The following is a 15,695-nucleotide window of genomic DNA, read 5'->3' as shown; positions in this document are numbered from 1 at the left end:
TAACATAACCACAAAATTGCAGATTTAGATACCTACCTAATACATACACTTTAAAAACTCCTGTGTGCGTAGCTAAATGCACAAACGCAAACAATAATATCTTCACTACTTTTAATAAAACTTGTATCTTCGTCTGTCAATGAAAAGAAAATTGTAGTAAGTATGTATGGAATGCATATAGACTTACTGCGTTTTAACTTTGAGGAGAAGCATGAGATACGAGATTTTTTCAAAGTAGACGATATCTGTTTCGTAGCCATCTGTCTATACCGCTCTTGCATATTTGTTTCTTAGCTAGGTACCTTGAAGTATTAGGAATCAGGTAGGTGACACATCAAACTACAAATGGTTAACAAAACATATATTAAATTAACATACAGTTTATCCTAGCAGCATCAGTTTTGTTTAGTGTCTTTGTTCCCATCCGTCCTGGGGGGCATCTTGATTTCCTCGACGGCCAGGTTCTCGGCGCTCGAGCGGAGTTCCACGTACCGGTAGCGGAACGCCATAGCCATGAAGATGAGGATGTCCAGTACCATCAGCCCCGCGAATAGGAAGAACTCCTTCCACTGTAAAGAACGATTTTACTTACATTCTAGCGATAGTATTCGTATGGGAGAGACAGAATTTGGAAGTAGAATGTCATTTTGCTTCCATCAATGAAAAATGAGCATGTTATTCCTGAGTGTTCTGACATTTAAATACAAAAGTACTGTCACACCGTATTATATAACATTTATAACAGCCAATGTGGGAGCACCATTACGGGTTCGCCATTAAGGGCATCAGTGTTGTCAACGGATATTTAGTCCGACCTGTCCGACTTCATCTTCATATACGAGTATCCATAATAAATGTTTCTCAGGCGAATTGACGTAGGTAGTTGTTTCTCTCTATATAGAAATACAAATAGTTATTCGGCTAAAGGTGTCGGTGAATCGTTGTCAGCGATATCGAAAATCGGCGTATTTTTCTCGGAATATAAATACAGCGCCATTACAGTGACATACCTGAGCGTCTAAGAAGTTCCATTCCACGATGAGCACCACGATCAAGTTGCCGATGGCGACTGTGAGCAGCCACACGGCCTGCAGCACGGACTTCATGCTAGCCGGCGCTTGCGTGAACGGGAACTCCAGCCCGGTCACCGAGGACATCACCTCGGCCAACATGATCCCCACTGGGAGATTAGCTCCAAAGTCTACGAGTTTTACAGTACCTGAGCGTCCAAGAAGTTCCCCTCAACAATGAGCACCATGATCAAGTTGCCGATGGCGACAGTGAGCAGCCACACGGCCTTCATGCAGCACGGACTTCACCGACGACATCATGCTGGGAGCCGGCGCTTGCGTGAACGGGAACTCCAGCCCGGTCACCGAGGACATCACCTCGGCCAACGTGATCCCCACTGGGAGATTAGCTCCAAAGTCTACGAGTTTTACAGTACCTGAGCGTCCAAGAAGTTCCCCTCAACAATGAGCACCACGATCAAGTTGCCGATGGCGACAGTGAGCAGCCACACGGCTTGCAGCACGGACTTCATGCTAGCCGGCGCTTGGGTGAACGAGAACTCCAGCCCGGTCACCGAGAACATCACCTCGGCCATCGTGATCACGACGTATTGTGGGATCAGCCATAGGATGTGAACGCCGTTCGGCGGCGTGATCGTCACGCCGTCCGCAACCTGAAATAATCGATAGTAAGTAGGGATATATTTTAATTACATGTATGGAATGGATTTTCAGTGAACATATCATGTCATGTAAATATTAGTGGGTAGGAATGCGTAGATATTTCGTTTCACGAGAGCGACATATTGCAGATCCATATAAATAAGGTTCAACACTGCCGTCGTGAACGAAGTAATACGAAACGCATAGTTGTAAGTTGCATTGTGGTTTGTGGTAAACAACTTAATTAAGGTAAAATATGAGCGCACTATTCGCCAACAAACTGGTTCCAGTTTGGCGAAAAGAAAAAATGTAATATAGTCATAAGTTTAAAAAAAAATTGCGGTTTTAATTCATTGTATGATTAATATCATCACGCAGATTAAATGTTATATTCATGTTATATAAATTTATGGTCTTTCGTCGACTGCAAAATATTAGATATATAAAAAGTTATTACCTAATTAAATAATTTGGGTGTGAAACAATGATATAAATAACAAATATTTTTCGTACTTATAGGTATGTTTGATATTGTCACACTTACGTAATTTCCATTAGAATCTTCATACACATTGATTGTGTACACGCCTCCAGTTTGGAATGAATAGTCGGTCAGCACTGTCTGGCCGCCCACGACCACGTCGTACGAGCCTCTCTCTATTACTTTCTTATCCTTATAATTACTTTTTAGACTTAATTTCGTTTTGTTTTTCTTTACATCTACTATTGATATTTCAGAGATACTTCTAATATTCGATAAAAACCTGAAAATAACAAAATTTTCATTAGCGTCTCAATCTCAATTTTATAAAACTTAGACCAGATTGGAAATAAATACTAACAGATGGGTTTTTTTTGTTACATTATTTATCTACTTAAAGGGATTCTCATTTAAATTGTTATGAAAATATTACAGATACATAGAATTTCCATGTGTTTCTTACATAGTATTACGTACAGTTGTTCCTAATTCGTAATCAAAACATTTGACACGTGAGTGATTTTAATTTAGAACTCTTGATTAAAACCAAACTTAATTGTAACAGAACAATGTGCGGAAGGTGGTATTTTTTATTACTTTCGCTGTTTTCTAAAGTTGCGTCACGCGAAGTGTGGGTAAATGTGAAACAAGGAACTCTACTCGGTCTTCAGGAAGCCACAATTTTCGAAGGGAAACGCTTCTGTGCTTTCTACAAAGTTCCTTACGCTCAACCTCCAATAAAAAAATTAAGATTCAAAGATCCCGTGGCTCCAAAGAAGTGGGTAGGCTTTTGGGATGGAACGCAGGAGTTCCACGGGGCTTGCGCACAGCCACATATTGTTCACAAGCATGGTCAGTACGGCAACGAAGACTGCCTCTATCTGAACATATTCACACCGCAAATACTAATGAAGGCTACAGACCCACTGAAGCCGGTGATCGTGTGGATTCATGGCTACGCATTCGGTTCGAGTTTTAGTCATTTACACGGCGCCGATTTCCTCATAAACCATGATGTTTTATTTGTAACTGTCACACATAGAATAGGACCTTTCGGATTCCTAAAAATCAACGAGACTGAGACCCATGCTAACATGGGACTTAAAGATATAGTGATGGCCTTACGGTGGATAAAGAGAAATATAAGGATCTTTGCCGGTGACAGCAAGAAAGTGACGGTCATGGGTAGCGGATCCGGAGCTACTTTCCTGTCTTGGCTACTAATGACAAAGGCACGTAATCTCTTTTCAAAGATGATTCTACAGAGTGGAGCATTATTTTCTGCGTCGCTTTTTTCACGTACAAACAGTTTTGAACTAGATAGACTGTCCAAGGAGCTACTTAAACATGATGTTAAGAAGTTGACAAGTGCTTCCACTCAGAAAATTATTTTAGCGTCACAGAAAATTTACAACTCTGTTGATGTTATTAACTTTCAGAGACCCGTGGTCCCATTCTCGCCTACTATAGAGAAGAAATCAAACAAGTCTTTGATCACGATGTTTCCAGACGATTTTTTTCGGCACACACCAAATTTCAAGTTCAATAAACCCATGATTGTAGGGTACAATAGCCAAGAGAGTATTTCTGAAATAATACCGTTTTTGCATAATCCTGAGTATTTGAAGATGTTTTCTGGTATTTTTAAATTCATGGTCCCCTTTTCTGATGGATGTCGCTATAATTATACATCAGAAATATATAAACTAGTAGCAAATAAGATACAGCACAAATATTTCAAGGAGGGTATATCAGAGAAAGCTGTAAACGAGTTTTTGAGTTATACTTCAGATCTTTACAAATATCCTATATTCAAATTTATAAAGGCCTCTTTGAAGTTTAACTCGAACAAAGTGTTCATGTATAAGTTTAACTTTGCTGGGAAATTTAATGCAGTTAAAAGTACTGCTCTAGCTGGAGCCCGGGTCCCAGTAAAAGGCGCAGCCAGTGGAGATGAAATATGTTATGTGCTCAAATGTGAGCCCATGTGGGAACGTTATGTTCATTTGAAAAATGGCACAAGTAACAATAACAAAATTATGATAAGACAATTGGCGGAATGGTGGGCCAATTTTGCAAAGTTTGGGGAGCCTACGCCTGCATCTCGCCCAGCGAAGTACCGCTGGCCAGCAATTACTTTAGAAGACGATAGTTTAATGCTAATCGGTAACCAAAGTAAATTAGTGCATCCTTTATCTGATAAAAAAGATTGCAAATTTTGGGATGAAATTTATGAGAACCACTACAGAAGTGAGGTCTGCGATACGACAAAACACGACGAATTATAAAAATAATCTGTTGATTGTAAGAATGTGACTGACTTTGATTTTGATATGGTAAAACTAAATAGTGTAGATAAAATAATAAAAATGTATAACTGTACCTTACACCGACTCCTCCAATTACTTTTTCATTGTCATCCGTAAAGTTGTAGACGCCCTCGCTACTAACAAAGAAGGACTTAGCGGTTTTTTGTTCTAAACTAAATGTCCCGTTGTAATGTACGCCAGCACACTCTGTGTTTGGGTTTCCTTGCAGTGAGTAAGGAAGGTCTATGAAATTATCCGTTTTAATATTCAGTTTCTCGTATACGGATAGCGGTGGGACATGGAATTCTCCTAAGTTATTTTCATGGAGGACACTTAGTGTTAAATTGCAGTTGAATCCGTTGTACACTCTTAATTGTGCCAGCCCAGCTGCTATAGGTGTACCATATGTTGGCTGCAAACAAATTGTATTTATATGATAAATATTTATTCAAATGTATATAATCCCAATGAATATTAAGTATTAATAAATTTACTAACCAGAAGGCTCAACTCCACAATACCGGAGATGACGAAGGCTGCAGCTGCCAAGAGTCCTCCCCATATCATTTTGTGAAGGGGTTTACTTATAAGTTTGCACCAAGTCATGAAAGGGTATATTGCCTGAAAAAATAAGTACCTAGTTGAGAATTTACACGATCACGAACTGTGTATTTACTCTTCTTATTACAATGTGACATAAAAGAGTAGAAATTATCCTTCTAAAACCCTTCAGCCATACAATTAAAAAAATCAAATTGAAATATGAATGAATATACAACATTTCTGTGGGGAATAGAGTTAATACTTATTTTGTGTTTGAAAATTGGACGAAACAAAAAAACAACCTTGTTCTAAATAAAACTACTTAATATAAAGGGCTTCAGGGCTTGTTTAATTCCAATAGTAGAATTGTTGACGCTCCGCGATGGATACGCATCAACGATTGTACTTTTGGGTACAGGGCCAGGCAGGGAGGGTAGGACCTTATGTCTTCAGCGATTAACTAAAATGAAATAATACGTTACCTTACAAAATTGCTTAGTCATCAAAAAATGACAAGATACGTAGAAACTGATGGTGACTTAATTTGATAATTTCTACTCTTTCCTCTCGCACTAAAAATAAGACAGAATTTGAAAGAATGCTTACAACTTGGAAGATTGGGATGAAGATAAGTATAAGCAAGGGGTTTAGCACTTGCATTTGGTCCGCCTTGAGCTCCCAGTTGCCGATGTCTTGTCGCATCCTGTCCGCTTGGAACGTCCATCTCGACCCCTGTGGATTACAATCTATTACTTAATAACGTCGTTAACCTATATCGTCGAATATTAACTTACGGTTACAATTACCTACTTACTTCAGTAAATCCAAAGTATACATGACATAGTGTCGACTGGGTTGAATAAAGAATAACCACCTTATTCCTAAACATTCACTAAAGTTATCAAGCCGATAATAGTTATTTGTTATACAAGGGGGCAAAGTTGTATTTTAACGTCGAGTGTGGAATTGAAAAACGAGCAAGTGAAAGGATTCTATAGTTGAACCACGAGCGAAGCGAGTGGTTCGAGAATAGAATCCTGAACTTGTGAGTTTTTCAATACACGAGAAGTAAAATACATTTGCACCCGAGTGTAACACAAAACTTTTCCCCTCACTATAGCGAGGAAACTACAACGTAAAAAATGCGTTTATCACTGCTTCCAGTAGTTCCACAGGGGGTAAATCATCTTTATTACTAGATTCACCTACTTTTATCAATTTTAAAGCAGTTAATTTGACTTTGTTCAAGGTCAAATTACTTTACCCACTAGTGGATAAAATGCGTTTTTACCCGCTGGTATTAAAGGACAAAACACGTGTTTCCGAGCTAGTGAGGGGAAAAGTTCGTTTATCCCTTTCCGACGTATTGGTGTGATAGAAAGGGACAAACGAACTTTATCGGATTGATAACTTTAGTGAACGTTTATGAATAAGGGGATAAGAATATTAGGTACCTATATTTCCGGCTCACCAATTCCACTAAGCACCTTGTCAGTTTTCCTTAAATACTTAGATCCCAATTATCCATAAACACGAAATAGGAAAACCTCATGGAGTCTTATTAATTTGTGGCTAACCAATGGTTAGTAACTATACTATCAGCATTTTTCATTCAATATTAAAACTGTTTTAATTTGTAAACTTGGATCTCAATAAAAATCAATGTAATTCCTATCCTAAGATAAGACTTTGTTGTACTGATCGTGTGCTACCTGCTGATCCCGCTAGAACCAGAAGAAGGATACGGGCGTGAAAAACACGACGACACGCAATAGCCCCTTGTTCTCAACCAGCACAAGCCCGAATGTCTCCTGCTCTTCATCCAGCCAATGCAGGCTTCTCTCTAGGTACCTTGGTGGACTTCAACCACAGAGTAGGTACATTATGTTACCTGTTGGTCGAACAAGGCCCAGAAGATAGGCACGGGCGTGAACAGCACGAGCACTCGGAGCAGCCCCTTGACGTCCTCGACCAGCGCCGGTCCGAACTTTTCTTGCGCGTGGTCCAGCCAATGTTCACGCTTCTCCTTACTCTTAGCCGACTTCACGATGCCGTGCTGTAATCACACAAGACTTATATGTGCGTTTTCACATTATCCGATCCGATATAGGAAGTAGGAAGGATTTCAAAGGAAATATCAAAGGTGGCGGCGTAAATATATGGGATATCGGTCCGGATAATGTGAAAACGCACTAAGGCTCATACTTCCTGCCAGGCACATAATTAGGTGTATACTTTAGAGCAATTATTTACTGCAATTAGTTGCAGTTACGTTCAACCAAGTTCAACTGTGTAGATTTACAACTTGAGATAAGCTTCTAGTTAAATTGTAGGTAAATATGTAGTGAAACGCCAGTAAGAAAAACAGGCAAGACCAGTTTCGATTGATTTATTTACTATGAAGTAAAAAATTATGATTTTGCGAATATACAGAGTGGGGCCTGTAACAAAGGCGAAGAATTGAACTGTAGGCTATTCTCCTTATACTGATCAACATTTGTTCAGTGACTTTTAAAAATTATGAAGTCTTTAAATTTTTAATTTTTCATACAAAATAAATATTAGCTTCAATGTAAGTACGCCATTATTGTTGTCATTGACGTTGTCTGTCACACTTTAGACTTAACAGAATTCGCAATACATTACCTCTTAGAAAAAACTTTCAAGGGTGATAAAAATCAAAATACAAGTTATTTTTAAAAGTCGCCGAACAAATGTTGATCAGTATAAGGAGAATAGCCTAGAGTTCAATTCTTCGCCTTTGTTGCAGTCCCCACTCTGTATACATGCTTAAAAATGACTGTAAATGATGATATCTTAGATAAATTTTACGGGAGTTACAGTGGTTTCCATTGATTACAAATTCTATTTATGTTCTTACCCTGTTTCTTTATATTTATTGAACTGAACATTTCACTGTTTGAAGAATTTGAAGATACATCTTACTTATCTTACTCATTAGCATATAATTGCAGCTTTTTCGGTACCTTGCCATGTGATGATCTTATAAATAAATAAATATAAATATTATTATATAGGACATTCTTACACAGATTGACTGAGCCCCACGGTAAGCTCAAGAAGGCTTGTGTTGTGGGTACTCAGACAACGATATATATAATATACAAATACTTATATACATAGAAAACATCCATGACTCAGGAACAAATATCTGTGCGCATCACACAAATAAATGCCCTTACCGGGATTCGAACCCGGGACCGCGGCGTAGCAGGCAGGGTCACTACCGACTGCGCCAAACCGGTCGTATCTTATGTGTGGGACGAGTCTGTTCGTACCGACCAAGGTGAACCACTTGTCATTAGGTATACTAACTATTATCCGAATTGATTACTCATGTTGTTATGTTACAATTCGACCTCTCTACTAGTCTAGTTTAGATTTTTAGTCAATAAACAATAATGTTAAGTTATATAGTTATACTTACACCTATACACGCACCAACTTGTCCTATTATGTTACCGGCGGGATTTTTTACTATATATCGTCTTCTACCCGCAACAAAAATTACTGAAAACATAAACAATATATATCAGAATTCTATTCTACTACTCTGACTACGACGAAATAGACAATCAGCTGCATATATTTAATTAAGCACCTAAACACGAATTGATGATTTTTATCGACCATTGAATTAAAAAAAAAAACAGCGCGTATATATATCATACAAATATACCAGCAGGTACCTAATAATGATAATAGATAGGTCAGAGGGCGGAATTGCTCATGGCAAAAATCAAACGTCAATAGGGTTGGAACGTTAAATTTTATCGACTATCGATTAAACTGAAATTATCAGCATATTATTCAGTTGTTTTCATCGTATGTAAGATAAGGATACTTCTTTATGCATTTGTTGACTGTTTCGTTTTGGAATAGGTAACCATTTTTTCAAACGTGAATTAGTTGCAAAAGGACTAGTGACAGAAACGGTAATCAAATGTCAAATCAAATCAAATCAATTTACTTTTAATCTAATCAAAGAGGTCAAAATCAAATGGTCGAATACCTAATCAAAGGTCAACGTTAAAGTCAAAAATGTAAAAAGTGACTGAATTTATCGATAGATGAAAATGTCGATAAAATTTAACGTTCCAACCCTATTGACGTTTGATTTTTGCCATGAGCAATTCCGCCCTCTGTAGATAATCATTATACAGCTAGTAAAAATCGGGATAATAAATTATTTATGATTATAATAAAACACAAAGTATAAACATTAGCCGTCAACTTAGGTCATTTAGATCTCAAATTGACCGATTCGAGCCAAAAACTTGAGGCAACACGAATAAAATAGGATTACTACTTATTTTATTCAGATGGGTAGGACCTAGAAGCGCAATACACGTACCTAAATAAAAGAATACGCACTCACCTATCGAAATCACCATAAGCACGCCGGGCACTCCGAACGCCAGCGAGTAGCAGTCATTGTCGCCAAAGCAGTGCACATCGGCGCGCAGTATTGGCGTGAGGAACGTAGAAACCAAGCTTCCAGCGTTGATAGCCGCGTAGAACAGACTGAAGAAGTAGCCCAGGTACTTCTCCTGTTCTGGCAGCTTGAACTGGTCACCGCCGAACGCGGACACGCACGGCTTGATGCCGCCCGTACCGAACGCGATCAACAGCAACGCTAGTATTGAGAACTCTCTGTAAATTAATGAAATCTATGTAATATGAGCATTTATTTATCATGATTGGGGCACTTCTACACTTCTATAATCTTTGATAATTGAGAAACCGAAATCAAAACCAGGTTCAGGTCAGGTTGAAGATTAACATACCTGGTCAGTTTATTTTATCCGGGCCGTCATCAAGAGCAGTATTAAAATTTCTTACAGGTGTAAGTGCGTCTTCACATTATTCGACCCGATATGGATGTAGGACCGATGTCCATACATTAAAGGCGTCATCTTGGGTTTTTTCCATTGAAATCCTTACGACATCCGATATCGGATCGGATAGTGTGAAAACGGACTTAATCTTGTATCAGTGTTCGTCTTTCCCCATCTTACTTTAATCTGTCATTTTCGCATGCAACGGGATCGTATTTGATTTCACATTGAGTCTGTGTCTCCTTTATTAATTTCAACGTGGAGCAATGACCGCACATTCGTAGTAATTAACGTCCATCAATAAAGCTGATTGATGTAGATGTATAGTATTTAATTGCATTTCACAAATGCGGCTCAGTGTACACTGTATATTTGAGATAACAGTGCGTAGACATGCGCGTAAATACGATTTGTGTAAGTATTTGGTTTGCTTATTACTTATAGATTACTTTTTCGTAATATCGATAGACATTATTTGTAACAAGATAAGCATAAACCATATTTATTTTGTAGTAATTAATTTAAATTACTACAAAATATAATAAAATATAATTAATTTTATTTAAAACAAAACTTAATAGAAAGTACATACATAATCCGGGAAAGCGCTGTAGTGCAAAAAAATAGGATACGAGTTTGTTAAACGCGTACTTCATGCTGAGTATACCTATAGTTGTGTATAGTTTCGGCATTTCGTTTCCATTGGATTTAAAATATTGAGTCGAGCAAAAAACCTTTATACCTATATATATGGCAGTTACCCATATTTACGACCCTGCTGCTGTCGTTAAATTTATAAGTATTTCTACCTTATCCACAGAGAACCTCCTATAGAGTGGCAGTCTTGTATATTTGGTTCGCGATACGAGTCACCAGTGTTTGGGGTGCGAGGAGCGGGCGGGGAATGTGTTAAGCGCGCTGTGATTGGCCGTTTCAATGTAATGAAAAGGGACAGAAGTATGACTGTCCCTCTACTGACGCGTACCAATACTTACGTAAATTATAAATATGACTTATTTGTGGAATGTAATGCCGTCTGTTTTTAAATTTGAGCTTCTTGTTACTAAAGGTACATCTTTATCAAAAAAATTCGTGCTTTCGGGTCTGTTAAATTGCGTGAATGACCGATTACAAGTTACAATAATTTTAGTATCACATAAATAATATTTAAAGCACTTACAACTGAGGTATTTTTACTGGAGGCATGGCTGTCACCGATATCAGGATGCTGCCGAAAGCATATACCATTGACAGGTATAATATTGTTCTGAAAATATCACACAAAGCATTATTTATCTGGTTGGTAAAGTATAATTGGTATCCAACTTCCATAAAACAGGCGTTTAAAGGAGGTCAAAAAAGACGAGTGGCGTGGGTAACAATTTGAGGCGAAGCCGAAAATTGTTATTGAGACGACACGAGTATTTTTTGACCCAGTTAAACACCGTTGCATACAATACTTTTTCTACGACCATGCACTTAGTTTTTAATAGTTTTCTTGAATAACTTTCGTGAAATTCACACTGCTTCCTGTATTTTGACGCAAAGGTTTGCACTGTCAGCTCAGCTGCCCAAAGCCTTTCCGCGCACTCGCGCAGTGTCGTTATAAGGCGTTGCCATGGTTACAGAGCCAAACAATGCGTTTTCAGTTTTTTCGATACTGCGCGCATGCGCGGAAAGCCGGCGGACACTGGCTTTGGGGAATAGACCTTTATGTAGGGTTTTAAAGATCTATGCACGACCGTGTAAATGACGTATAACAGTTCGGGAGTAGAAAAATGTATCTAAACACTACCTTCTGAGAGCAAACAGATTAGATAGGACGATTATGTGTAGAAGACTCAGCATTCTCAGCAATACCTACTTGTAATGCTGACTGTACTCATAATTTATTTGAAATGTCTTTAATAATTACTCCAGGGTACGAAGCCGAATGGCACAAACGCTCACGAAACGAAACCCTCGTAGATATCTATCTCTATCGCTCTTGCGTATTGGCACGACAGAGCCAGAGTACCTTTCGCGGCGTTTCGTTTTCGTTTCGCGTCGCAGAAATGCCATTCGGCTACGGCACCAGTACTCTGTGATTAGTAATTACACTAAATATGTACCTAAGTTGCTAAAAATAAAAAATACAAAATGACATCCCTGTTCTAAATGAGGGCATTCATGGATTTCAAAAGATAAAGATTTTGCGAAATCATTCAGTTAAGGACGGAGTTCTCATGTAACCGTCTTATCTATAGAGACGTTAACAAGTTTACTATCACAGTCCGATCTTGATAAATATTTTTAATAGTGGCACAGTCTGTCAGACTCATCTTTATCTGCATCAATTAAGCTATTACGCCAAGCTGTGTACCTACCTCCGCGGCAAGCTGTCGTAGCAGCGACAACTCGGATCGCTAAACGTGAGCAGTGTAGGGTAAGGAATGTATACTACTAGGTACCTAAACCGGGCCCAGCCTGCCCCACCTGCAATTGCAGTACTTAGATTACTATGGCTCACAGCTTGTCGAGGAGGTACAGCGACAGGATGGCGCAACGTCAACAGTGTAGTGTAACTAATGTAGTAGTAGTATACCTGAACCGGCCCAGCCAGCCGTCCGCAATCATGGCGCCCAGCAGCGGGAAGAAGTAGGCGAACATCGTGAACACGTGGTAGATGATCATGGCTCCGTCGTCGCTGTACCCCAGCTTGTCGAGGAGGTACAGCGACAGGATGGCGCAACGTCAACGGTGTAGTGTAACTAGTGTAGAAGTAGTGTACCTGAACCGGCCCAACCAGCCGTCCGCAATCATGGCGCCCAGCAGCGGGAAGAAGTAGGCGAACATCGTGAACACGTGGTAGATGATCGTGGCTCCGTCGTCGCTGTACCCCAACTTGTCGCGGAGGTACAGCGACAGGATCGCTAAAATGTAAACAATGAAGTGTAAGTACATATACCTACAACCTGCAGGTCACTGAACTTAGTTTAAGTATATTCTTGTTTGAGATTTTTTGTGTACCTTCTATAGATTTTAATTAAAGTAAAACAACAAAATCTTTTTCTTGCATTATAAACTTTTTGTTAAGTTACGCATCTAAAATCACGGTCGCTGCAAGGCCAAATTAATAAGGATAAAACCTTCTTAAATTCAACGCTTAAACAACAGTTTGAGTGTGAAGGGAGCGTAAGTAAATTAAATATTGCAAACAAGTTTGCAATATTCTTACACCCTGAGCCATATCTCACTAGCAAGAAAAAATGTGAAATGATGAAAAAAGTTAATTAGAATAGAATAGAATACTTTATTACGAACCATGGTAAACAGTTGATACAATAATGTAAAGTTACACATGGCACCCTGATAGGGTATTGCAAGTTAATCTTATATCTAGTTATGTTAGTACCTACACAAGCATATAGTTATATGTACAATAAGACACAATTTGTCCAGACTAGTATGTGTCTATATTTTAAGGAACAAAGACTTTGTACATTTTTTTCCTAATTTAATATTCCTATGGAAGTAACAAATTATTTATTTTTATTGATATCTAAAGTAATTTAAAAATATATATATATTTCGTGTACAAAAGTGATTCTTAGAATAATACCTACACTCAAACCTTTTGAACCCTTGAAACCTTTTTTTGTATAACCTACGTAAAGCTAGGACGACTAGTATAGATATGTATACGATAAAAAGGTAGTCATGAGTATATAAATAAATACTACCTACTCGACTACTTGTGCAACAATACTAGTGAAAACAGTTTTATGTTCAACAACGTTAAATTTGATTAAGTATTATTTCCTATGCAAGGCTACTCTCGAACAATGCAATTACAATATACCAATATATCTTGGAAATCGACTGTTTCTTACACGAGTTATTTGTTAGGTAGTTATTAACACAACAATGTATAATTAGGTACTTATAATTATCTACAAATACAGATTATCTTTAGACGGGGGATTCACACTTAAGAATAAATATTGCAAATGACGCATATACATAAAGTATAATAACCATAGAACACTCGATTCTATGAATTACTATGGCCTTTCTGATGTCTCAAGACTCTCAAGTGGATACTTTTTGTAGCATTTAAAAGTGTGTTACGAAGATAACTAACACCTACTTAATATTAATCAGATTGATTTACTTGATAACGAAGCCTTGCATTTATTAGCTTTAGACGCAGTATTGTGTTATTTCGAATACATAGTTACATACACCCATTAATGATAAAGTGATTAACTTCGATGGCGCAAATGTTTATACAGTTTGTCTGGAAACTCGTTTTTAGTAGGTTAGAGCACGCATAAACATAAGTTAACTGCAAGTGATAAGATTAATACAGATTAACTCGTGCAGGTATGCCACGTGTAATTAATACATCAATGGGTACGACATTTTGAAAAATATGCATGTAATTATTGTCTGAGAATGAGACCATGATCTAAGATCCTAACCACAAAATTAAAATTTTGAAAAAACCCCCGACATAGTGGAACGATTTTCATGAAACATGGCTAAGAACACTACCGACTAACTCAGCTTTCAAAGAAAAAAACTAAATGGAAATCGGTTCATCCGTTCGGGAGCTACGATGCCACAGACAGACACACACACAGACAGACAGACAGACAGACAGACAGACAAACAGACAGACAGACACGTCAAACTTATAACACCCCGTCGTTTTTGCGTCGGGGGTTAAAAAATGAATAAATGTAGGTACTTGACTTACCTTTCATGCCATAGAAAGAGAATCTTTCACATAACTCGTTGGTGACTATGAATCCTACGGCCGTTGGATATGGTAGTTTCTGCAATGAGGAAAGAAAATTTGTTATCATTATCAAATACTTAGTAACAGTAGCGTATGGAAAATACACGAAACAATGGTGTTTCGGACATTAAGGAAACATGCATAATTGCATGTATCTTATGTTCCTATGTTGAAACGAAATAAAAGCTGCTATCAGTTATATCAGTCATATGCAAAATATATGGATGTTAAGACGATACGGTAGGGGTCAATTCTCCATACAAAAGCTCTCGACTATTTACTCCCTGGTTTTTGAAGATAGAGCAATGATTTTTTCAACACAGATTGTTATTATTTTTATCTGTGTCGGACCGTTTTGATTTTTTTGATATTCTGCTTTTTAAAGACTCTAAAGCCAATCAAAAATTTCCAAAAACGGCCTTTTTCATAGTGGCGCAAAAAAAGAAGTGATTCTCAAGAATAGTAACAATTAACCAAAAAAGCTAAACGGTCCGACATAGATTATTTCATTGTTATTCAGATTCTCAATATTCGTTCAGATTGATTAAGTTTTGAAGGAGGAAAGAGTCGAGAGCGGAACCTCGATTTTAAAGATTTTTTTGAAATATCTTTTGACTGAGTTGTTCTTAAAGGAAAATTTTTTTTCGATAAATCTAGTTAGTAACACTTGTATATTTAACTAAAATTCCCAAGTTGAAAGCCCCCCTCCTTCCATTTTAGCATTTTCGCTATCGTATCCTCTTAAGGATGCCAACCGACCTTGGCCAGTTTATAAGATATGTGTGGTGTCGCAGATTTAAACCTGTTCTTTTAATAATAAAAAAATATCCATCTAAGTTAGGTCCTAAAAAATATCATCGACCTTCATTCACGCATCACCGACAAGCCTGAAGGTACCTGTCTTCGTCAAAGCAAACTTAGGCCTCTTTAAAACGGTATCTGAAGTATTTCCCAGAAGTACAAGGTATGGTAAAAACCTATTCACAGAACGCGCAAAACACCGCGTTGAAACGTAAAAGCGTATTTTGGTTAGCGAGCAAAATCTAT

The 15,695-nt window shown here is 37.9% G+C and overlaps 2 protein-coding genes across 3 annotated transcripts in view; one reads left to right on the top strand and one right to left on the bottom strand.

The window, feature by feature from the left end:
* Positions 1-346: 346 nt before the first annotated feature.
* The window catches only part of LOC125241311 (peptide transporter family 1), a 44,614-nt gene continuing 29,265 nt past the window's right edge, over positions 347-15,695 (bottom strand). For both annotated transcript variants that reach the window (XM_048149722.1, XM_048149723.1), the window contains exons 2-13: positions 14,607-14,685; positions 12,636-12,777; positions 11,046-11,132; positions 9,406-9,680; positions 8,455-8,537; positions 6,898-7,062; positions 5,613-5,738; positions 4,962-5,084; positions 4,538-4,875; positions 2,218-2,437; positions 1,448-1,684; positions 347-569 (exon numbers count right to left, since the gene is read on the bottom strand). In XM_048149722.1, coding sequence (XP_048005679.1) covers positions 396-569; positions 1,448-1,684; positions 2,218-2,437; positions 4,538-4,875; positions 4,962-5,084; positions 5,613-5,738; positions 6,898-7,062; positions 8,455-8,537; positions 9,406-9,680; positions 11,046-11,132; positions 12,636-12,777; positions 14,607-14,685 — 2,049 coding nt within the window. In that variant the 3' untranslated portion in view covers positions 347-395. The remainder of the gene's footprint in view (positions 570-1,447; positions 1,685-2,217; positions 2,438-4,537; positions 4,876-4,961; positions 5,085-5,612; positions 5,739-6,897; positions 7,063-8,454; positions 8,538-9,405; positions 9,681-11,045; positions 11,133-12,635; positions 12,778-14,606; positions 14,686-15,695) is intronic.
* Positions 2,654-4,465, top strand: LOC125241312 (juvenile hormone esterase-like). Its single transcript, XM_048149724.1, has one exon. The coding sequence runs from the start codon at positions 2,724-2,726 to the stop codon at positions 4,440-4,442; it is 1,719 nt and encodes a 572-aa protein (XP_048005681.1). The 5' UTR covers positions 2,654-2,723; the 3' UTR covers positions 4,443-4,465.

This window comes from Leguminivora glycinivorella, chromosome Z (assembly GCF_023078275.1).
Source record: "Leguminivora glycinivorella isolate SPB_JAAS2020 chromosome Z, LegGlyc_1.1, whole genome shotgun sequence".
NCBI classification, from domain to species: domain Eukaryota; kingdom Metazoa; phylum Arthropoda; class Insecta; order Lepidoptera; family Tortricidae; genus Leguminivora; species Leguminivora glycinivorella.
This window is presented reverse-complemented; position numbering and strand designations above follow the sequence as displayed.